The 25650-nt window shown below is 47.2% G+C and overlaps 1 protein-coding gene across 3 annotated transcripts in view; it reads right to left on the reverse strand.

Moving 5' to 3' along the window:
• Window positions 1-1490: 1490 nt before the first annotated feature.
• PNCK (pregnancy up-regulated nonubiquitous CaM kinase) overlaps window positions 1491-25650 on the reverse strand; it is a 155891-nt gene continuing 131731 nt past the window's right edge. For all 3 annotated transcript variants that reach the window (XM_063936332.1, XM_063936333.1, XM_063936331.1), the window contains 3 exons: window positions 16951-17038; window positions 5894-6017; window positions 1491-2825 (listed from right to left, as the gene is read on the reverse strand). In XM_063936332.1, the coding sequence (XP_063792402.1) occupies window positions 5907-6017; window positions 16951-17038 (199 nt within the window). In that variant the 3' untranslated portion in view covers window positions 1491-2825; window positions 5894-5906. The remainder of the gene's footprint in view (window positions 2826-5893; window positions 6018-16950; window positions 17039-25650) is intronic.

Consider the following 25650-nt stretch of genomic DNA (forward strand, 5'->3'; position numbering starts at 1 on the left):
TGGCCCAGGTATGTCAGTGGGAGTTTTTTGTGTGGTAACGGATGTTGAATAGCCCGACACGGGTCTAATTTTTCGCAGTTGCATTGGCACAGGTGTCCATGTTCCGGCGGGCATTCTAATAGGGATGCTGTATTGTTCCATAGTGCAACGGATGAGCAACCAGTGGGGCAACCTAATATGCAAAGCGGCAGATTAGAGACAATGGGGCCTAATTCAGACCTGATCGCTGCTGTGCGTTTTCACACAGCAGGCGATCAGGTCTGAACTGCGCATGCGCAGGCACCGGCACATGCCAAAGATGCGATCGGCATCTTACCTCTGCCTGTTTGACAGGCAGAGGCGTTCGCTGGGCGGGAGGGGGGCGCCGTCCGGGCAACGCAGGCATACCCGGACCGTGCGGGGGGGAACGGGCCTCCGTGGCTGCGTGACGTCACACGCAGCCATTGCGACCCGGAGAGCGACAGGTAGCTCCCTGTCAGAGCGCAGGAGCTGCGCTGGTTTGGAGCTACTCTTCAGGCACAAAAGCATCGCCGCCGTGCAATGCTTTTGTACCTGTGTGGAGGGGGGGGGGGATAGAGCCAGACATGCGGGGCAGACCAGCCCTGTGCCTTGTGCTGGGCGGCCCCCCGCATGTCTGTGAGAGTGATCATAGATGTGCTAAATTTAGCACATCTATGATCAAGTCTGTATTACCCCCAATGTGGAGGACAAGTACTAAGCCGTGATAAAAGCGGAGGAGTGAGCCAGTGGAGAAGTTGCCCATGGCAACCAATCAGCATTGACATAACATTTCCAATTTGCATACTTTAAAAGTATACAGAGCAGCTGATTGGTTGCCATAGGCAACGTCTCCACTGGCTCACTTCTCCACCTTTATTACTGCTTAGTACATGTCCCCCTTAGAATGGAGACGGGAAATCCAGTCTGGCCACACAGAAAGCCCGTGACTGGCCAAGCAGCTCAGCCTCCAGGCGCTCCGCTCAGCTGCCCGTCACACGGTGACAGGGGTTGGCCAAGCAGCTCCGCATGTTGATGCTCTGCTCAGCCCACTGACATACAGAGAGACTGGGGCGTGCCCCGTGACTCGTGGCACGCTCCTGTGACCATGCCCCCGTGTCGTGCGCACGCAGAGTAATATGCCAGGGCTGTTTTAGAGCTCATCCCTGACTTTATATATAAACACACAGAGACAAATACAGCGACTATTCTGCCCTCTACATCATCCATCGATCAATACGCGGCGAGGTTCTGTCAGAACTGAGTGATGGTGTGGCTTAGCGCGCACAGCACGGATTAGCTCTGCAGCCGGTGGAAGTCTCAGTACGGAGAACATCAACTGCGACATTAGCATAAAGGTGCTGCGGCGCTGCATCCATAAATATCGTCCACCTCTTGATCAGGTTCTATGTGTGCAGAACCTCAGGCTTAATTAAATCTTCCCCAAAGAGATTAGCTCATGGCCAGCAGGAATCACAGAGAAACTCAAGACATGAGTTACAGGTCAGTATTTAATGTATGACAACCAAATCACAAGAGTACACTTTTCCAGAGACTAAACCACAGTCTTAATACACCAATAATTATTTTGTTTCAAAGAGACACCAGAAGCCTAAGCACACTTTCACCATGTTTGGCACATCTTCACTGGGGGTAGGGTTTTTTTTAAGTGTGTGAGTCCACAGAGTATTCTGCGATTTATATCATATGACAATACATCCCTCAACTGTGCATCTACGGAGATATAGCATCATGGTGGAGAAGCATAGTGGCATCAGAGGGTGGAGGGAGCACAAGGTCAAAGATTTGGCACAAAGGCCTCGGGGGTTCACAAAGACGTAAAAAAGATTTCCACTAGAAGTTAAACAGCCAAGACATCCAAACCCAAATAAAATTCAGCTCATGATCTTCCCAGCCTCCCAGGTCCCGATCCTCCGTTCTTATGGTATCTTTTGTCTCACCTTCCACCTTGTCTGGTCTTGCATCTCAACTGTAGATTGTCCTTGACGTTGAGACGTCTTGTTGTGCAATGCACTGTTTTGTGTATCATCCCAGCTTTCCGGTGGTCTACTGTTTTGGCTGATGGGGATCTGAATTTTGTTTGGCAACTAACTGTTATAAGGTAACTGGTGAATTGACTTGTGACTTTAAAAATAATGTTTTCATGGTCTACACCACATAAATGGTTTTGACGTTGATAGGACTAGTGGTGAACCCAAGTAAGTCAGGTCCTTGAGTGCCAGATATGGCTCGTATGTACCTTTACCTTGAGCTGCAAATTATATCAGAACCCTTTAATAAAGATCATTAAGTCGTCAGTACTGAAATAAACATCATAACATTATAACGTTGTGGAAGATACTTAGCTCCTCTGTAATCTGGATACATTAAAATCTTAACAGAAGGGGGACTACATATGTAAACATGTGATAAAGACCACTGTATATTTCCAGCGAGGCAGTGCATTACCCTTGGTCCATGATCATCTTCAACACTGTTCACTGCATTGAAGGACTGAAGTAGAAGACATCCAGCAAGCGAATCCTGTAAGTCTCTTTCTGTTATGGTCCTTTGGATGAGGATACAATGGGGAACCAATAATACTGCAGCAGTGTTTTGTACTCCATCTCATTAAACTCTCAGTAAACTGGGGCCAGCTGGAGGGATGGTGATTTTAAGGGGGCCGTGGTGGGCTAAGGAAGAACAGCCATTGGCCGCTGAAGGCATCATGCAGACAGGTGTCACCACAAGCTCATGCAAGGGTGTAGTGCCTGACATGGAGATCCCTGGTATGGGAGTACTCCAGACGTCAAGTCTTCACTTTCCAGCTGTGAAAAAGAGAAGAATCAAACAACTTAAGGAACATAACACATCATGGACAGTATGAAATGCACTTAATTTCCTCTCTGTTAAATGACCGCTAAATCTAAACTATGACCTGCAACATAGAAATTGTGCTTGAGTAGATTTTTCGTAGTTTCTTTTGTGATACGCGTTTCACCGCTGCCCCATAAACAACTGAGGGACAGATGTATTAACCTGGAGAAGACATAAGGAAGTGGTAAATCCAAGGTGATAAACGCACCAGCCAATCGGCTCCAATATGTAAATTAACAGTTAGGAGTTGATTGGCTGGTGCGTTTATCACTGGTTTATGCCTCGTTCAGGTTAATACATCTGCCCCTGAGACTGCTATATCTGCCTGTTGTAGTTACCAAGTAACATACTTCCTTTGTCATACCTTACGAAACATAAAGTTGTGAATAAACCCAAACAATTTGGTTCTATGAAAAAAAAACAAAAAAAAAACCCACACAGAAAAAAACCACTGTGATAAATGTCATAAACTAAAGGTTCATCATATATCACAAATGGTAACCAGAAAAGGACGCACATGAAAGAGGCCACAGGAAAATTGCACATGGAAAACAACCACAGTCATAATGCAATTTCCATGTGGGCTTTTTTCCATGTGGGTTTTTTTCTGGTTATCAAAACATATAATTGTCAATGTTACTGGCTCGTTTAAAAAAGCTAACTTATCATTTAGTATTATTACATAATCAACTTATTATACAGCACTGTTTAATGATTTTTTTTTACACCAGACTTTACAATTGTATGCCCTTATTTATCATTGAGTGATAAATTTCACTGTGAGTGATAAATTGCACCAGCCAATCAGCTCCTATTTGCCATGTCACAGGCTGTATTTGAAAAATGACAGTTAGGAGCGGATTGGCTGGTGAAATTTATCACTCACAGTGAAATGTATCACTCATTGATAAATAAGGGTGTTATTTCCTTATTACAGCTTTAAATGCTTATCGCATATGCACAAGACAGCCACTTTAGTAAGAAGCCAGTTAACCTACCTGTATAGCAATATGAAGATGGGAACATACATGTTACATGCAGACCTGAACCAGCACTGCACGTCAGCAATAACAACCACTGTGCGACCGTGCTTAGTGGTCCTTTCCGAGAATCTGTTTATTCCGCAATTATTATAATAGCGTATTTGTCACTAATAACTTTCTTGTGCCCAAGCAGTGAAGATATATAAAAGCAAGTGGTGTATGAACTAGTTTATAATTGAAGTGAGCCCATTAAATATTTTTCTTTACTTTTAGGCTTTTACGATTTGTCCCAACCAATCAGCTCCTAGCTTTTTAAAAAAAAAAATGCTTGTAGCTATAGGGATCACTGGGCCTGATTCACATTTGTATGCAAATCCAATGGTTTGCATACAAATATGATTTTAGGGGGTCCGAGCAGGCGCAAATGCAGAACGGGTCTTGCGATGTTGCTCGCAGCCCTCTGTCAGCCGCAGAATGATTGGCATGACTTTTGGGGGGGGTGGAACCGTTCTTGAAAACGTTGGCGTGTCTGCCCTGTTTTGAAGGTGTGACGGGTCCAGGGTCTGCGTCGTTGGATACAGACTTCTTGGACCCAGGTATCCGGATCCAACGGCCAGCCTGAGTAGGCTTCAGAATCGCAAACTGCGACTGATGGTTGCGATGGTGATCCGGGGGGGCAGCATCCTCAGATTCAGCATTAGGATCCTCGCTAATGTTAGCAGAAGGCGTCAATCTCATACAGACACTGCCTGCTGCATTAGATTTGTAATTATACGGAATTGCACAGCGGCTTCCTTTCACTGTGCAATCCCATGTAAACATGAATTGGGCCCATTCTGCCTTATAAACAATGCAGGGAAATAGCGCTGATGATCCCATTTGAATGTATATATCTCTGATTTATTTCCCACCCCCCAAGAATATAACCGCTACATTAGGGGGAGAAAGGTACAATCAGGGAGATTTCTAGACTTCAGGGAGTCAGGGAGATTGCTGCTATTTCAGGGAGCTTCCCTGACAATCAGGGAGGGTTTTCGAGTATGCTATAGATCGGTAGCAACCAGGGGCGGCTCCAGAGGAGAGCTGCAGCTCAGTTCAAAATTCAAATAGGGGAGACACACCAACTGCCAGTGAGTCGGTTTGAAATGGCAGTTGGTGACAGTGGGTGAGGCTCCCCTATTTGAAATTTAAACTAACCTGCAGCCCCTCCTCTGGAGCTGCCACCGGTAGCAACCAGTGTCCCATAGAGTATGCTATAGAAAGGTAGCAACCAGTGTCCAATAAAGTATGCTATAGATAGGTAGCAACCAGTGTCCCATAGAGTATGCTATAGATAGGTAGCAACCAGTGTCCCATAGAGTATGCTATAGATAGGTAGCAACCAGTGTCCCATAGAGTATGCTATAGATAGGTAGCAACCAGTGTCCCATAGAGTATTCTATAGATAGGTAGCAACCAGTGTCCCATAGAGTATTATATAGACAGGTAGCAACCAGTGTCCCATAAAGTATGCTATAGATAGGTAGCAACCAGTGTCCCATAGAGTATGCTATAGATAGGTAGCAACCAGTGTCCCATAGAGTATGCTATAGATAGGTAGCAACCAGTGTCCCATAGAGTATGCTATAGAAAGGTAGCAACCAGTGTCCAATAAAGTATGCTATAGATAGGTAGCAACCAGTGTCCCATAGAGTATGCTATAGATAGGTAGCAACCAGTGTCCCATAGAGTATGCTATAGATAGGTAGCAACCAGTGTCCCATAGAGTATTCTATAGACAGGTAGCAACCAGTGTCCCATAGAGTATGCTATAGAAAGGTAGCAACCAGTGTCCCATAGAGTATGCTATAGAAAGGTAGCAACCAGTGTCCAATAAAGTATGCTATAGAAAGGTAGCAACCAGTGTCCCATAGAGTATGCTATAGATAGGTAGCAACCAGTGTCCCATAGAGTATGCTATAGAAAGGTAGCAACCAGTGTCCCATACAGTATTTAGGCAACATTTGCATTTTCTGTCACTGTTATCAGGCTCTCACCTCAAATGACCGCTTAATCCTTCCCCTTAGGGACAGCCTCTTCTGTGTTTTCGTCAGTCTCCGCATCTGCACTCTGACCCATCTTGGTGATGTGGCGCAAAAAGGACGTTGCATTAAAGGCTCTCTGAATGGGGAAATGGAGAAATGATTCACAATTTACCAGTGTTATATTTACCTTGCAGATGGGAATCACAGTTTCTTCAAAATGTTATGTGTATTTCAGATGATATATTGCAATAGCACAGTATACAGTATAATGCACAAATGTTGGTTATTGTGCTTAGTATGTCTGCAGTGCTTACAGTGTGCCCCTGCATTACGGAAAGTCACACCTGCGTAAATGTCATTTAACATCTGTGATATTATGCAGGGTAAAATGTATCTGTTACAGTTTGGAATAGTTCTCAGTATTATTAGTTGAAAATGGTAAAACAGGTTCTGTATGTTATGAGATCGAAAACAATAAAATTACTTTGTAAATATAGCAACGGGCATTTTTATCAAAATAATTTTTACTAAAATAATGTGAAAAATTGTGTTTTCACATCATTTTCACATTATTTTAGTATCACAAAAGGGCAATTGGAGGGGAATTAGCAAAAGTCTCGTCCAAGTCCCTAAATTTGCATTGTATAAAAACACCAGAGGGAGCCCTGTGATAATAATGCTATCTTGAGATTGCATTATCAGGGCTTCCCTCTGGTTCCCCTACCCCTGCACAGTCTTCTCTGCCTGCTGGCAGTGAAGGCTGTGCTCGTATTCAGCCCCTGTGATTAGCCACGTGTGTCTTTAAAAATTTGAAAAAAATACTTACCTGCAACCAGGGACCGGTGATTGGTGTTCCAGTGAGAGCAGCCGGTTATCGGATTGCTGTGCTCCTGCTGTGAACTCTACTGCAGTAAAGTGATGCTGCAAAGTGGCATCTCACTTTACAGCATCAGAGGTCACAGCGGAGCACAGGATCAGATAATGGGCTGCCCTCACTGGATCCCTGATCACGAATCATGGCTGGAGGTAAGTGTAATCAGAGAAGGGGTGTGCAGGGGGGGTAGCCAGCGACACAATCTCAGAATATTTTGCACAAAAAATACCCTAAGACTTGTGGTAAGAGCGAGAAAGCTCTGTCTCAAAGCCCCTAAGTGCTGTGCTAACACTACAGGTTCCATATAATTTATTAAGGAACTATCAGGTTTTTTTCTATTACTGTCATTTAAAATGAAAAGACTTCTCCACCCAGCTGCAGATTTTCCTGGCTTTTAGCTGAGCTGTTCCCACATTGCAATTGTCAGCAATGGCCACTGCCATTTTTTAAGACTTTTTAAAATCATTATACAGCTGTCATCGATCAACATTTTTATACCTAATGTCTATGTGCACCATACTATCCCTTTAAAACCGAGACGCTCATGGAAATGCAGGCTTGAAGTCAGCCAGCCACAGAATCTGTATAATTCATGAGTGTCCCGGTTTAAAGGGACAGTATGGGAAGCCTACTTACGTATGTGGCTGAAAACATTTATCTTGAGGAAAAGCTGTTTTTATCTCATTAGCAATGCCCAGCAAATCTGTGCGCCTAAATAAAATATGCTAATTCATAAAATAGGAAGTAATAGCGCTGCACAGTGTCATGACTGTGGTTTTGTGAATCCGGTGTTAGTGCAGTCTGTGCAGGCAACTGGAGAACTATGTGAATATTAGGCTGGTCTGTAGGAATCAGTGAGAAGAAGGAGCAATCCCTGACCGGGGATCGAACCCGGGCCTCGGCAGAGGAAGCCGTATCCTGACCACTGGATCACCAGGGACTTTGAGAGCAGGATGAATGTATAGGTGAGACTGTACTGGATATAGTGTCACAGGAGTAGGTGCTTATGTACTCGAGGTTACTGGCAAGATAGTAAGACGGACTGGTTACTGGTGAGACTGGGATGCAACTGTAATGCGGGCTGGTACCGGATATAACTGGAAACGCAACTGAAAGTAGAACGATGACTGTGGCTATAACTCTAGTACGAGGCTGAAGAACCCTGCGGCTGTGACGGTAGAACACTGCAGCTGTGGTTTCCAGTTGAGACTGTGGAACACTGCACCGTGCCTTTAAGATGAAACACTGCAACCGTGCCTTTAAGTGGAGACTGTGGAACACTGTACTGTGCCTTTAAGATGAAACACTGCAACTGTGCCTTTAAGTGGAGATGGTGGAATACTGTATTGTGCCTTTAAGATGAAACACTACAACTGTGCCTTTAAGTGGAGATGGTGGAATACTGTACTGTGCCTTTAAGTTGAGACTCGTGGAAATACTGGATATCAATGGCAACACAAATGTAATCCAAACTGGGTAACAAAGAAACAGAGTTTTTACAGGAACTAAAGTACAAGGGTTACCTTTAGGGAGCTCAGCTTTAAAGCTCACACAGAGCTGTGTGTGATACGAGGAACTGGCCCAGTTTCCAACTCAGTCTCCCGACTTATACTTCCTGGTCCTTGGTGATTGGTGAGCAGTGTCAGGTGATTCAGAGAGTCTCAGGCTGGCAGAGGATTGGACAGCTCTGGGTCAGGTGAACAGTCACTGATATGTGAGTACTCTAGACTAGGCTGTGATGTGGAGTGAGGCCTAGCAGGCCGAGAGAACACTGAAGCCTGAACTTCTGCAAACAGAGGATGCTGGCTTTTAGGCCTAAACTTCAGATTGCTGAATTCAGACTCACACCGAAGATCACCACAGGTGGAGCTCGTTAACTATTACCTTCCAGGCAGAGAACTCAGGAAACTCATAGTATTGGCAAGCTGTTTATCCTAGTGAGCAGAAAGATGCAGGATCCAAGACAGAGATGGCAGAGGTAAGTCACCAAATATGAAAACTACAGTCAGGATTGTGACAGTACCCCCCTCTTCAAGGGTGGAGTCCGGACACCCATCTTGAATCTTAGAGGAACTTGATAAATTCATACAGAAGAACTTAGGACCTTCGTCGATGCCTCTTCTTCTTACGGGATCATTTGGTTTTGACCAGGGAGAGCGGAATCTCCTGTAAAGAAAAAACTTCCTTAGAAAACATGGGACCTCCCATGAAAGGAGTAGCATCATGAACTGGATCAAATTCAGAGTCTGAGTCCAAGTCTAATGGAAGATATGAATCTCCCTTAGATACACAGTTTGCAGATGAAAAGGAAGTGCACTGGAGTTTTAAATTCTCTGGGCTAGGAGAGACTCCTACATGAGCAATTTTAATGGTCTGATTCTTACCAAAGGAGATACTTAGATTATCCCTGGGAGGACAGCACAAACTTCCTTCTGCATTCCCTTTAGAGCATGATTCTTTTACCGAGTCAGATTCCAAAGGTTTAGGACTAAATTCTTTAACCACAGCATTACTAAAAGTCTGTAAATCATGGAACACAGGATCATTACTCTCAAAAAGCGTGTTGGCCCACTCCAAAGCTCTTCCTCTGAATGCCAGGAACAGATATTGAGTAACGTTGGAAGGAGTTACTGCACCCGAATGATCAGACTCCATCAGAGAAATTGATCAACCAGTGCGGCATATTGCAATAAATCTCCATCAAAGTAAATAGGTGGTAAACCATCAGACGAAAGCTTAGAGGCTGAAACCGATGATGCACTCTCAGAAGCTAGATTGGAGTTAGTTTGTGGAACGTCAGGCTGATGAGAAACTATCCCTTCTGAAGTAGTCTGGCTGAAATCCTCAAATAAGACTGAGAAATCACTTGAAATCTCCTTCTGGATGGAGATGCTAGTAATTCTCCCCGAAGCTGCACCACTTGCATCTGCGACTGAGGTAAACAACTCTGGTGACTGGATGGAGGAAGTAACTTCGGTGTCCTTCTCAGCGAAATTAGCCTGAAGTCCTGTATCCAAATCAGCAGGTGGAACATTAGGTTGCTCAGACAAGCTTAGGGACAAAGCTGAGAAAACTACTTAGATCGGTATCCAGCTCTGTAGCACGTTCAGACTTTAAGTGAGTAGCCTTGGGATTTTTCTTGACTTTAGCAGCTACAGCAGAATTATTCTGACAATGATGAGAAGAGGTATTAGATTTCCTTGCAGAAGCTGTGGACTCAATGCTGGAAGACAAGGAAACAGAATCAGAGACAGACTGAAGTCTAATTTTAGAACTAGATGGTGAAAGTCCTTTACTCGGATCAATGCTTGGAATTGGTTTGAGTCCAGATGAGCTTGAACAGACTGAAACTGGAGAAATCTTTGGCTGGATGAGTAGGACTGGATTGGATCCGAGGATACTTGAATTGGCTGGAGCCAAAGGAGACTGACCAGGCTGGTCCTGGAGTATCGCTGGACCGGCTGGAACCGGGACGGACTGACCAAGCAGGGCCTGGAGTATTGCTGGACCGGCTGGAACCGGGACGGACTGACCAGGCGGAGTCTGGAGTATTGTTGGACCGGCTGGAACCAGGACGGACTGACCAGGCTGGGCCTGGAGTATTGCTGGACCGGCAGGAGCCGGGACGGGCTGACCAGGTGGAGCCTGGAGTATTGCTGGACCGGCAGGAGCCCCCTCTTCACGGGGCTGGGCTGAGGCAGAAGCCCCCTCTTCACGGGGCTGGGCTGAGGCAGGAGCCCCCTCTTCACGGGGCTGGGCTGAGGCAGGAGCCCCCTCTTCACGGGGCTGGGCTGAGGCAGGAGCCCCCTCTTCACGGGGCTGGGCTGAGGCAAGAGCCCCCTCTTCACGGGGCTGGGCTGAGGCAAGAGCCCCCTCTTCACGGGGCTGGGCTGAGGCAAGAGCCCCCACTTCACGGGGCTGGGCTGAGGCAAGAGCCCCCACTTCACGGGGCTGGGCTGAGGCAAGATCCCCCACTTCACGGGGCTGGGCTGAGGCAAGAGCCCCCACTTCACGGGGCTGGGCTGAGGCAAGAGCCCCCACTTCACGGGGCTGGGCTGAGGCAGCACTCTGTAGACTCTCTGGCTGGGCAGCGCTCTGAAGACTCTCTGGCTGGGCAGCGCTCTGAAGACTCTCTGGCTGGGCAGCGCTCTGAAGACTCTCTGGCTGGGCAGCGCTCTGAAGACTCTCTGGCTGGGCAGCGCTCTGAAGACTCCCTGGGGCTGGACCCTCTGAACCCCTCACTGGGGCTAGACGCTCTGAACCCCTCACTGGAGCTGGACGCTCTGAACCCCTCACTGGGGCTGGACGCTCTGAACCCCTCACTGGGGCTGGACGCTCTGAACCCCTCACTGGGGCTGGACGCTCTGAACCCCTCCCTGGGGCTGGACGCTCTGAACCCCTCCCTGGGGCTGGACAATCTGAACACCTCCCTGGGGCTGGACGCTCTGAACCCCTCCCTGGGGCTGTAGACACGGACGCCCCTCCTTGGGCTGTAGACACGGACGCCCCTCCTTGGGCTGTAGACATGGACGCCCCTCCTTGGGCTGTAGACATGTAGACACCGACGCCCCCCCTTGGGCTGTAGACACGGACTCCTCTGTGACTCTAAATGGCTTGAAGATTCTTCTCTGGACACCCAACTTGGGATAAGGTCTTTTAATCACCGGACCCCAGTCATAAATTTGAGTCTCTTTCAGAGTAACCTTCTTGATACCCCCGTCAGCAGTAGCAGGATCGGCTATTGTGGATGACTTGTAGACATGAGCACTATGATACTGAGATTTGTCACCATTCCTTGGCTTGCGAAGAATGCAGTCTTTAACAAAATGACCAGAATTTCCACAGTAAAGACAGAGGTGTAGCTCCCTACGCCGCTGACGTTCAGCTTCAGAGAGCTTGGGCCGTGGATAGCTCTGATGAACAACTTTTCCTTGCACAGAGGAAGAGACTCTATTAACTGGATGGGACAAAACAGGATCAACAACGTTGGTAGTATTCCTGAAGAGATCAGGCATCACAGAAAGAATACTAGACAAAAGTTCTTGTAACTGTAATAACATCTGGTAGAAAATCTGCAGTTGGGCAGGAGTCTTAGTGCTGAAGGTCAGAGAATCTCTGGAGAACGAATTCCGCTGCAGACACTGTGCCAATTGATGCTGAGTCGACTCCAAACCTCCAAGTGTCCTGCAATATTGCTTAGGAGGTCCTGCGTCAGACAAACACTTTCGGCCGGGTCCATGTGGCCAGTTCCTACTGTCATGACTGTGGTTTTGTGAACCCGGTGTTAGTGCAGTCTGTGCGGGCAACTGGAGAACTATGTGAATATTAGGCTGGTCTGTAGGAATCAGTGAGAAGAAAGAGCAATCCCTGACCGGGGATCGAACCCGGGCCTCGGCAGAGGAAGCCGTATCCTGACCACTGGATCACCAGGGACTTTGATAGCAGGATGAATGTATAGGTGAGACTGTACTGGATATAGTGTCACAGGAGTAGGTGCTTATGTACTCGAGGTTACTGGCAAGATAGTAAGACGGACTGGTTACTGGTGAGACTGGGATGCAACTGTAATGCTTGCTGGTACCGGATATAACTGGAAACGCAACTGAAAGTAGAACGATGACTGTGGCTATAACTATAGTACGAGGCTGAAGAACCCTGCAGCTGTGAAGGTAGAACACTGCAGCTGTGGTTTCCAGTTGAGACTGTGGAACACTGCACCGTGCCTTTAAGATGAAACACTGCAACCGTGCCTTTAAGTGGAGTCTTTGGTATACTGTACTGTGCCTTTAAGATGAAACACTGCAACTGTGCATTTAAGTGGAGACTGTGGAACACTGTACTGTGCCTTTAAGATGAAACACTGCAACTGTGCCTTTAAGTGGAGATGGTGGAATACTGTACTGTGCCTTTAAGATGAAACACTGCAACAGTGCCTTTAAGTGGAGATGGTGGAATACTGTACCGTGCCTTTAAGTTGAGACTCGTGGAAATACTGGATATCAATGGCAACACAAATGTAATCCAAACTGGGTAACAAAGAAACAGAGTTTTTACAGGAACTAAAGTACAAGGGTTACCTTTAGGGAGCTCAGCTTCAAAGCTCACACAGAGCTGTGTGTGACACGAGGAACTGGCCCAGTTTCCAACTCAGTCACCCGACTTATACTTCCTGGTCCTTGGTGACTGGTGAGCAGTGTCAGGTGATTCAGAGAGTCTCAGGCTGGCAGAGGATTGGACAACTCTGGGTCAGGTGAACAGTCACTGTCATGTGAGTACTCTAGACTAGGCTGTGATGTGGAGTGAGGCCTAGCAGGCCGAGAGAACACTGAAGCCTGAACTTCTGCAAACAGAGGATGCTGGCTTTTAGGCCTAAACTTCAGATTGCTTAATCCAGACTCACACAGAAGATCACCACAGGTGGAGCTCGTTAACTATTACCTTCCAGGCAGAGAACTCAGGAACCTCATAGTATTGGCAAGCTGTTTATCCTAGTGAGCAGAAAGATGCAGGATCCAAGACAGAGATGGCAGAGGTAAGTCACCAAATATGAAAACTACAGTCAGGATTGTGACACACAGCTCTTATTTACCTATATACAGTAAGTGAGCTGTTACAGAGGGATGCAGTTAATATACCGATGGACGGGATAGGCTTAGGGTGTTGGGACGGGAAGGTTATGGTTAGGTACCGGGGAGGGAAGGAGGGTTAGGGTTAGGCACTATGAAGGGGAGGTTAGAGTTAGGGTGCAGGGATGGGAAGGGTAGAGTTAGGTACCGGGGAGGGGGGGGGGGTGTTAGGGTTAGGCACTTAGAAGGGGAGGTTAGAGTTAGGGTGCAGGGATGGGAAGGGTAGTGTTAGGTACCGGGGATGGGGGGGGGTTAGGGTTAGGCACTATGAAGGGGAGGTTAGAGTTAGGGTGCAGGGATGGGAAGGGTAGTGTTAGGTACCGGGGAGGGGGGGGGGGGGTTAGGGTTAGGCACCAAGCAGGAAGGGTTAGGGATAGGCAGCATGGAAGGGAGAGTTAGGATTAGGCACCACCGGGGTGGGCAAAGGGGGGTAGGTTTAGGCACCCACAAGGGTGGATTAGGGAACAGGGGAGGGTTAGGGTACTTACTGGGGGACTGCCGGGAATCTGATGGTCCCGTCCATCAGGATATCATACTGAAGCCCAGATTTATCAAGCATTGGAGAGTGATTAATTGCACGGAGATAAAGCACCAACCAACCAGCACCTAACTGCCATGCTACAGGCTGATAAATGACAGTTAGGAGCTGATTGGCTGGTGCGTTATCATCGTGGAATTTATCACTCTCCAAAGCTTGATAAATCTGGGCCACAATCTGTTATAGGAAGGGATACATGTGGTGTATTGGTTACTGACAAGCCCCTCTCTATGGAACGCTTTTATCTGTCTGTCAATGAGAACAATCCCCTGTACCCTCACCCATGTTATCATTATACCATTGAGAAGCAACATAAGGAGGGGTAGGCACAAAGTGAAAGAGAGGACAGACGCAGACGAACACAATCCAACAGGGGAGCGCTGCTCCTGCGCTCAGTCCAGCCGTACGTCTGTAAATAATCCTGAATAAATGCAACGCACAGACTACCTCCCCGCTGTGTGTACTTTATATCCAGTATTAATCACCCGCTGCAATTACCTGCTATCAAACACTGCACCTAATGCTTATTGATCTGACAGTTCTTTGAAGTACAGATTCCTCGCTCCTAAATACATATAAACTGTTCTTCCCCGTACTCCGCTGTCCTTATCTCATTACTAAACTATTTGTTCTCATTAAGCCGCTAAATTCTGCAAAAGCTCATGGGACACCTCCGTGTTCTGATAGCTTCATCAGGAGAACAGGGATTGCTGGATCTACACCTCTCAGTAATGAATCACTCCTCGGGATTAAGATACCAAGATGTCTCCAATTTGTCACACAATCACAATATTAAAAGCAATTTATTGTTGAACTACAGATGGGTCCACATTTATCTTGGCCTTTAATAGGATTAATTGAGCCAGGTCAGTCAGACTTAATCCTCTGCTGTAATGATTTAATCCCCTGCTGTATTGTTCTCTGTATTGTATTGCAGCTAAGAACAATAGATGAAAGGCTTATGTTAATAAACCATGGTGCACCTAGGCGCAGCAAAGAAGTCAAAATAAACTTGGACCCATCTGTACTGCTGTAACATAGTAACATAGTAATTTAGGTTGAAAAGAGGCACAATGCCCAATGTTCAACCTGTATTCTCTATTAAATTGAGTTCATTATAATGTACCTGCCGTAGAATGTTTTATGACTGGTTAACAACTATAAATCATGTTACAACCGGATTATCAACGTCAATATTTTAAATGTTATAACCATGGATATAATTTTCAATCAGAAATTCATCCATTCCTTTTTTAAATACATTTACAGAGTCCACCATTACCACCTTCCCTGGCAAGGAATTCCAATTCCTTATTGCCCTAACAGTGAAGAACCCTTTCCGCCGTTGCATACGGAATTTTCTCTCCTCCAGCCTCAGCGAGTGCCCACGTGTCCTAAACAGAGTTATTTTAATAAATAACTCTTTGTAATGACCCTTTACATATTTGAAGACATTAATAATGTCTCCTCTTAGACGCCTCTTTTCCATTGTATACATGTTCAGCCTAGTAAGCCTTCCTCGTACTCCAGTCCCTCTAGCCCTTTAATAAATTTAGTACCTCGCCTTTGAACCTTTTTGAATTCAACAATATCTTTTTTTTATACAGTGGTGCCCAAAACTGAACACAATATTCCAGGTGCGGACGTACCAATGCTTTATACAGCGGTAGGATTACATCCGAGTCCCTTGTCTCAATTCCCCGTTTTATGCACGCAAGCACTTTACTTGCCTTCTTTACTGCGCTTTGATATTGTATACGGTTATTACGTTTATTATTAGTACCCCCAAATCTTTTTCCAAAACTGTAGGAGCGTACCTGCCATTGGAAACTTATGCCCTAACACGGAGAGATGTACAGTATTTTTATTAATTTCTAAGCAATCTGACTAGATTGCTTAGAAATTAAGCACGGATCTCTCCTGTACTGCACATGGGGGGGGGGGGGGGGTAATTTCGACCCAATCGCACGCTGCAGTTGTTCGCAGCGCAGCGATCGGGTCAGAACTGCGCATGTGCCGCAGTGCGCCGGCGCATGCCAGACATCATTACCTAGCGATCGCCTCTGCCTGATTGTCAGGCAGAGGCGTTCGCTGGGCGGCACAACGGCGTTTAGCCACCGTTTTCGGGGCGCCGTCCGGACAATGCAGGCGTGGCCAGACCGTGCGGGGGACGGGCCACAGCTGCTGCGTGAATTCCCCCTTTAAAACATCCAGCAGACAAGCATGGATCCTGACGATTTCTGCAACTTTCAGGCTATTTCTCCCCTAGGAGTCTATAAATCAGAGCCAGATTATAGGGTGGGCTACAGGGGCGGTCGTCCCGGGGCCCCCACACATTGAGCACAACTATTACATTAATGGAAAGCAGGACAGCATTTCGCTACCTGCCCTCCATTTCTCCGCGGCTCATCTGTGTGTGGTGACAGCCCCCGTCCCTTCCCCAGCAGCAGCTGCAGCGGCTGTTGACAGTGAGCGGAAAGCAGAGAAGCTTGGCACATACCTGACCCGGGCTGTCTCTGTGCTCCTGGCTGGCCACAGCCACCACTAACTTCCCATGGTATCGTGATGGGCAGAGGTCCCATGAATAGTGAGTTTCCCTAATCTCCATATATATATATACACACACACATATATATATATATAAATATATGATTTTTTTTCATGCAATATAATCATATTAAAAGGGGCCCCCACAGGTTTCTTGCCCAGGGCCCCCGCAATCCGTGATCCGGCCCTGCTATATGTAAAGCCTCTCCCTCTGCATTCTGTGTAATGGTTCTGGCTTACATTTCTGGAGCCAAAACTTAAGGCTGACCTATGAAAATTTGGACCAAACCCTTGATCACATACTTTCACCTTCCAAGAATGACTGGCAGCAATGACATGGAATGAGGTTTATATACCGTAACCTCTGCCATTCCCGTGAACAGTGATTGTTGGCATCAGAAATTGCCATGTATTGTAACTGCAGAGGATAAGCCTGGTTCACGTTAATATTCTTTGGCATCACCACGGTAACCATATATCTCACCTTCCATTGGCTTCGAGCAAAATTTTTCTGGATTTGCTCGCTGACTGAGCCATGGATGTCTCTTTCCAAAGCCGTGTCTCCTGAGATCCTGCGGGGAACAGATCAGAGTGTGAGCTTACAGTACGTTCATCTCCTCAGCTCCAGCATCACTATAACCTACATCACTTCCGGGATCATCCCTAGGCTTGTGTTTAACGGAGTAGAAGGGGGAATTCAACTGTTTTCAGTGGCACTATAATTACTGGGCGCCCCATGGGGCAATTCAATTGCTTCTGGGTGCCCATTATCATGCTTGACGTGCCCAAATAAATGGTTTTAGCCATAAAAAATTACTAAACTCGTCTAGCATCCTGGTTAGGGTGCTACCATTTGGCCACCCAACCATAGACTTTTTGCAGATTTGTGCTAGCCACCTCAGAGGCTGCAAAAACAAATGCATCCACCTGCTGCATTCATGCCTGAACAGCGCAACAATTGAATTGCTCCATTTGTGGACCCAATAATTAGCACGCCGCTGAATACAACTGAATTTCCCCGTCTTGTGTCATGTGGGTGTCACAGAGCTTTCTTAGCACATGGGAGGGTGAAGAGAGCAAGGTGTGAACTGATATCATGTAACAAAGTAACAGTTCCATACAATTAGGTCCAATCCTATCAGATGCAAGTTGTGAGTTGTTTCATGAAGCTCGCAGACATTCAGACGAATGCGCGCTCTCGAGAATTCTCCAATCAAATATCCTTATACGCGGAACTCGCAGCAGGTGTACGCGAATTATCAGCCATACAGATGGAGCTCTCCTCATCTATCCCTTCTAATAGGATTAATTGAGCCAGGGCAGTCGGACTTAGGGGGTCATTCTGACCCGATCGCACGCTGCAGTTTTTCACAGCAGTGCGATCGGGTCAGAACTGCGCATGCACCGGCACCGCAGTGCGCCGGCGCATGCCAGATGGCCGAAGGCCGTTGGGCCGCTACAATCGCCTCTGCCTGATTGACAGGCAGAGGTGGTCGCTGGGCGGGACGGGGGCGTTTGGCCGCCGTTTCATGGGCGCGGTCCGGCCAACGCAGGCGTGGCCGTACCGAACGGGGGGCGGGCCGCAGCAGCTGCGTGCCCGGGGAGCGACAAGTAGCTCCCGGCCAGCACGCTACAGCTGCGCTGGTCGAGAGCTACTCTTGAAGTGCAAAGGCATCGCCGCTGTGCGGTGCTTTTGCACTTGTGCAGGGGGGGCCGGCACTGACACGCGGGGCGGACTAGCGCAATCACAGCTTGCGCAATCACAGCTCCCGGCGCTGGATTCCGGAAAGGAAAGTATTAAAATGGGTGCAATGGGTGCGGTGTGGGACCCCTGGACCCAGGGGCTGTGTGCACCGCACCCATTATAGAAACGCCAATGGCTCCAGCCATCCACCAATCAGCATGCTGGCAGCCATTCACTGTCTGGCTGCAGGCGAAGGTAACATAGACACAACCCTGCAGGCTAGGAGTCAGGTAGAGAATGCAGCATTCTGACTGGTGGATAGCTCCAGCCATCCACCAATCAGCATGCTGGCAGCCATTCACTGTCTGGCTGAAGGTTAGGAGGCAGGAATTCTGCATTCTGACTGGTGGATAGCTCCAGCCATCCACCAATTAGCATGCTGGCAGCCATTCACTGACTGGCTGCAGGCTAGAAGGCAGGTAGAGAATGCTTCCTGGCAATTCTGATTGGGTGTAATTCGCAATCAGAGTGACGGGGCAGCATTTTCTACCTGCCTTCCAAGAAGCTATGGAGGCACCAGCTCAGGAGGAGGGGGGGATGAATGCTCCCCAGTCCAGCCAATTCCTACTTGAAGGCCTCTAGAATTGTGGGGCCCTGGGCGGCTGCCCAGTGTGCCTATCCTTTAAGATGGCTGTGTTAATGTTTTAAAGAAGTAAAGTGTCCCCTTTAATATTTGGTAAACTTCCATTATGTAATTTCTGGTATCTGTTAGGATGGTTGACCATGTTAAGGTTGACAGTCATTAGGTCGACCACTATTGGTCGACATTGACATGGTCGACATGCACATATGGTCGACACATGAAAATGGTTGACACAGGACAGGTCGATACATGAAAAGGTCGACATGGCTTTTTCTTTTTTAATTAGTTTTTTAACTTTTTCATACTTTACCATGATTGGGAACGGTAACCTGTTGCCGAGCGCAGCGAAGCACCTTGCCCGCAGCATGGTGAGTGAAGTGAGCCATGCAAGGAGACACGGTACACTAGTTGGGGGTTCCTGGTCATATTACGGGGAAAAAAATGACACCAAAAACAGTTAAAAAATCCATGTCGACCTTTTCATGTGCCGACTTGTCCCGCATCGACCATTTTTATGCGTCAACTATTAGTCCATGTCAACCACTGTGGTCGACTTAATGAGTGTAGACCTTAACATGGTCGACCGTTCATACCAGAACCATAATTTCTGCTCATAGGGGGCCATTCCGACCTGATCACTCGCTGCAGTTTGTCGCAGCGATCGGGTCGGAACTGCACATGCACTAGCGCCGCAGTGCGCCGGCGCATGGCAGCCGTCGTTGCCTAGCGATCGCTAGGCAACGACGGCAGAGGGCAGAGGGGGAAAGGCCCGGCCAACGCAGGCATGGCCGGACCGTTGGGGGGGGGGGGGGAGCAACTTGTAGCTCTTTGCCAGCACGCTAAAGCTGCGCTGGTCGGGAGCCGCTGTGTGATGCCTTTGCACTTCTGCGCAGGAGGGGGGGGGGGTGGCACTGACATGCGGGGCGTACTAGCCCTGTGCCTGGCTTCCTCCTGCATGGCAGTGTGAATGATCCTAGCTGTGCTAAATTTAGCACAGCTACGATCAACTCGGAATGACCCTCCCTAGACCAGCCAGCCTTTTCTTGAGATCCTACTCATGTCAGTAACTGCAAATGCAGAGCAATGTTGGTTTTATGTACGGAAGTAATTCTGCCCAGTGCTGGGTATTAACCTAGAAACCCCAAAGCCTTAAATGTACCCACGGATGCCCAGGTCCGCAACTGCAGGAGGAAGAAACTTCATTCATTACAGCATCATCTCTCATCCCTACGGCCCCACTGCCTGGGGCCCACCTCCTGCTCTAAGGATCAGGTTCCAGACTGTGCACTTGAATTATACATTATACCTATGTTACCTTATACTGGACTATGGTGTATTTTCTACAGTGCATTGTGTTATTAATCTGTTATTAATCTGGAACATTATCATGCATGCAGCAGCTGAATTTACTGCATATATTTATGAAGGGGCCCAGACGTTGCACTTTAATGGTTAGTCAGATCAATGAGGTGGCAGGCCACACCCCCTCTGCGGACTGGCCACACCCCTCTACATGGGCCCCTACCACTGCATTCCCCTGGTGGGCCCTACATGCCCCAGTCCGACACTGACTACTGCAGCCATTCTTCAAAAGGGATACGGTCATTAGGGTCGACATGGAAAAAGGTCGAAATGTGATTTTCACTTTTTTTTCTTTCCATTTTTTTAACTTTTTCATACTTTACGATCCACGTGAACTACGATTGGGAATAGTAACCTTGCCCGAAGCGAGGGGACATGCGAGGGAACACGGTGCACTCCTAATTGGGGTTCCCCGTCACTTTACGAAGAAAACGACACCAAAAAAGGTAAAAACCTCATGTCGACTTTTTTCCATGTTGACCTTGTTCACGTCGACCTAGTGACCATGTCGACCTAATTCATACCCTCCAGCTGCACCTTTTTGGCAGGTACGGTACCTTTTTTTTATGGTCTGTACCGATTTTAGGCTCTCCAAACTTTCATTGAAAGTATAGGAAAGGGGGTATGGCCACATCCCCTTTACCCGTGGCCACGCCCCCTTTTCTAATTTGAACCGATTTTTATGTGTAAAATGTTGAAGGGTATGCTAATACATGTCGACCAATAGTGGTCGCCCTAATGACTGTCGACCTAAGTGTGGTCGACCTAATGACCCGTACCCCTTCAAAACTGGTTACCCACAAACTGACAAGACATGAGCTAGGCGGGACTAGAACATTTAGTAGCCAATCAGAGAATTACAATTAACCACAGCACATAGCGTTTAAGCTCAGCCAACTGTGCACACCCACATGGGGGCCACTTCACAGTGGGAGGGGCTAGATTACTGTAATATAAATGTTAAATACAGAACAGTGACCCTGTGGCTCTTGCCAAAATGGTTTGAGAAGATGAAATATACCATGAATGGCTCTATAAGAAAAATTAATACAACTTATTCTATTACAGCTTATAAAATACTATGATGGGCTGAAATATATTAATAGTACTTTTTATATTACCGCCCTAATACACATCACTTCACGCAACCTCTCTGGAGTTTAGTCTGAATTACTTACCACTGTGCAACCGTGCAAACAAATACTTGGTTACCATAGGCTATAGCCCTTTTTTCACAGCGATCTTACAATAGGTTTTATAAATATCCTTTGATTTGTCTTTAACGGTGACAAGCGACCAAGATTATTTATACATAGTGGATCGGAGGACTTTGTCCATACTTTTACCAGTCAACATGATTTAGCAGCGAGTATTCTCTTGCTGATTCATTATACATTTATTTAAACTGGCAAATCCATTTTCTCTATAAATAGCCCGGGCCTCTGGCTCTGGAACTGTTGTGCGACTTTCAGATAAATGTTCTGTTTCATGATCTCGTTATACTTGCTGATAACTTAAATGTTAAAGCGTCCATCAAACAGAACGGTTACATTATTACAGCAAATAGAAAAACTAGAAAAAATAAGAATTTACTTACCGATAATTCTATTTCTCGGAGTCCGTAGTGGATGCTGGGGTTCCTGAAAGGACCATGGGGAATAGCGGCTCCGCAGGAGACAGGGCACAAAAAAGTAAAGCTTTTACCAGATCAGGTGGTGTGCACTGGCTCCTCCCCCTATGACCCTCCTCCAGACTCCAGTTAGGTACTGTGCCCGGACGAGCGTACACAATAAGGGAGGCAATTTGAATCCCGGGTAAGACTCATACCAGCCACACCAATCACACCGTACAACTTGTGATCTAAACCCAGTTAACAGTATGATAACAGAAAGAGCCTCTTAAAGATGGCTCCTTAACAATATAACCCGAATTTGTTAACAATAACTATGTACAGTATTGCAGATAATCCGCACTTGGGATGGGCGCCCAGCATCCACTACGGACTCCGAGAAATAGAATTATCGGTAAGTAAATTCTTATTTTCTCTATCGTCCTAAGTGGATGCTGGGGTTCCTGAAAGGACCATGGGGATTATACCAAAGCTCCCAAACGGGCGGGAGAGTGCGGATGACTCTGCAGCACCGAATGAGAGAATTCCAAATCCTCTTTTGCCAGGGTATCAAATTTGTAGAATTTTACAAACGTGTTTTCCCCCGACCACGTAGCTGCTCGGCAGAATTGTAATGCCGAGACCCCTCGGGCAGCCGCCCAAGATGAGCCCACCTTCCTTGTGGAATGGGCCTTAACAGATTTAGGCTGTGGCAGGCCTGCCACAGAATGAGCAAGTTGAATTGTGTTACAAATCCAACGAGCAATCGTCTGCTTAGAAGCAGGGGCACCCAACTTGTTGGGTGCATATAGTATCAACAGCGAGTCAGATTTTCTGACTTCAGCCGTCCTTGAAATGTATATTTTTAAGGCTCTGACAACGTCCAACAACTTGGAGTCCTCCAAGTCGCCAGTGGCCGCAGGCACCACAATAGGTTGGTTCAGGTGAAACGCTGATACCACCTTAGGGAGAAAATGCGGACGAGTCCTCAGTTCTGCCCTATCCGAATGGAAGATTAGATAAGGGCTTTAATAAGATAAAGCCGCCAATTCAGATACTCTCCTGGCGGAAGCCAGGGCCAGTAACATAGTCACTTTCCATGTGAGATATTTAAAATCCACCTTTTTCAATGGTTCAAACCAATGGGATTTGAGGAAATCTAAAATTACATTTAGATCCCACGGTGCCACCGGAGGCACCACAGGAGGCTGTATATGCAGTACTCCTTTAACAAAAGTCTGTACCTCAGGAACTGAGGCCAATTCTTTTTGAAAGAATATTGACAGGGCCGAAATTTGAACCTTAATAGATCTCAATTTGAGACCCATAGACAATCCTGATTGTAGGAAATGTAGGAAACGACCCAGTTGAAATTCCTCCGTCGGAACACTCCGATCCTCGCACCACGCGACATATTTTCGCCAAATGCGGTGATAATGTTTCGCGGTGACTTCCTTCCTTGCCTTAATCAAGGTAGGAATGACTTCTTCTGGAATGCCTTTCCCTTTTAGGATCTGGCGTTCAACCGCCATGCCGTCAAACGCAGCCGCGGTAAGTCTTGAAAGAGACAGGGACCCTGTTGTAGCAGGTCCCTTCTCAGAAGTAGAGGGCACGGGTCGTCCGTGACCAACTCTTGAAGTTCCGGGTACCAAGTCCTTCTTGGCCAATCCGGAGCCACTAGTATTGTTCTTACTCCTCCTCACCGTATAATCTTCAATACCTTTGGTATGAGAGGCAGAGGAGGAAACACATATACTGATTTGTACACCCAAGGTGTTACCAGTGCGTCCACAGCTATTGCCTGTGGATCTCTTGACCTGGCGCAATACTTGTCCAGTTTCTTGTTGAGGCGAGACTCCATCATGTCTACCATTGGTCTTTCCCAACAGTTTATTAGCATGTGGAAGACTTCTGGATGAAGACCCCCCTCTCCCGGGTGAATATCGTGTCTGCTGAGGAAGTCTGCTTCCCAGTTGTCCACGCCCGGGAAGAACACTGCTGACAGTGCTATTACGTGATTCTCCGCCCAGCGAAGAATCTTGGCAGCTTCTGCCATTGCACTCCTGCTTCTTGTGCCGCCCTGTCTGTTTACATGGGCGACCGCCGTGATGTTGTCCGACTGAATCAACACCGGTTTTCCTTGCAGGAGTGGTTCCGCCTGGCTTAGAGCATTTTAGATTGCTCTTAGTACCAGAATGTTTATGTGAAGAGACTTTTCCAGGTTCGTCCATACCCCCTGGAAGTTTCTTCCTTGTGTGACTGCTCCCCAACCTCTCAGGCTGGCGTCCGTGGTCACCAGGATCAAATCCTGTATGCCGAATCTGCGGCCCTCCAATAGATGAGCCTTTTGCAACCACCACAGAAGATATACCCTTGTCCTTGGCGACAGGGTTATTCGCAGGTGCATCTGAGGATGCGACCCTGACCATTTGTCCAACAGATCCCTTTGGAAAATTCTTGCATGGAATCTGCCGAATGGAATTGCTTCGTAAAAAGCCACCATTTTTCCCAGGACTCTTGTGCATTGATGTACAGACACCTTTCCTGGTTTTAGGAGGTTCCTGACAGGTCGGATAACTCCTTGGCTTTTTCCTCGGGAAGAAAAACCTTTTTCTGAACCGTGTCCAGAATCATCCCTAGGAACAGCAGACGTATCGTCGGAAAACAGCTGCGATTCTTGGAATATTTAGAATCCAGTCGTGCCGTCGAAGAACTACTTTAGATAGTGCTCTTCCGACCTCCAACTGTTCTCTGGAACTTGCCCTTTTTTAGGTCGTGCAAGTAAGGGATAATTTAGATGCCTTTTTTCTTTGAAGAAACATCTTTTCGGCCATTACCTTGGTAAAAAGGCCCGGGGTGCCGTGGATAATTCAAACGGCATCGTCTGAAACTGATATTGACAGTTCTGTACCACGAACCAGAGGTACCCTTGATGAGAAGGACAAAATTTGGACATGGAGGTAATCCTTGATGTCCAGGGACACCATATAGTCCCCTTTTTTCCGGTTCGCTATCACTGCTCTGAGTGACTTTATCTCGATTTGAACCTTTTATGTAAGTGTTCAAAACATTTTAGATTTAGACTATGTGTCACCAAGCCGTCTGGCTTCAGTACCACAATATAGTGTGGAAAAATAATACCCTTTTCCTTGTCGTAGGAGGGGTACTTTGATTATCACCTGCTGGATATACAGCTTGTGAATTGTTTCCAATGCTGCCTCCCTGTCGGAGGGAGCCGTTGGTAAAGCAGACTTCAGGAACCTGCGAGGAGAAGATGTCTCGACTCTCCAATCTTTACCCCTGGGATAATACTCGTACGATCTAGGGGTCAACTTGCGAGTGATCCCACTGCGCCCTGAGACTCTTGAGACTACCCCCCCACCTTGAGTCCGCTTGCACGGCCCCAGCGTCATGCTGAGGACTTGGCAGACGCGGTGGAGGGCTTCTTTTCCTGGGAAAGGGCTGCCTGCTGCAGTCTACTACCCTTACCTCTATGTCTGGGCAGATATGACTGGCCTTTTGCCTGCATGCCCTCATGGGAAAGGAAAGATTGAGGCTGAAAAGACGGTGTCTTTTTTAGCTGAGATGTAACTTGGGGTAAAAAAGGTTGGATTTCCCAGCTGTTGCTGTGGTCCCCAGGTCCGATGGACCGACCCCCAAATAACTCCTTCCCTTTATACAGCAATACTACCATCTGCCGTATGGGATCTGTATCACCTGACCACTGTCGTGTCCCTGACATCTTCTGGGAGATATGGACAACGCACTTATCTTGATGCCAGAGAGCAAATATCCCTCTGTGCATCTCACATACATATATATAGAATGCATCCTATTAAATGCTCTACATGAATAAAATATTTTCAGTCAGGGAATCTGACCAAGC

This window comes from Pseudophryne corroboree, chromosome 8 (genome assembly GCF_028390025.1).
Source record: "Pseudophryne corroboree isolate aPseCor3 chromosome 8, aPseCor3.hap2, whole genome shotgun sequence".
NCBI classification, from domain to species: Eukaryota; Metazoa; Chordata; class Amphibia; order Anura; family Myobatrachidae; genus Pseudophryne; species Pseudophryne corroboree.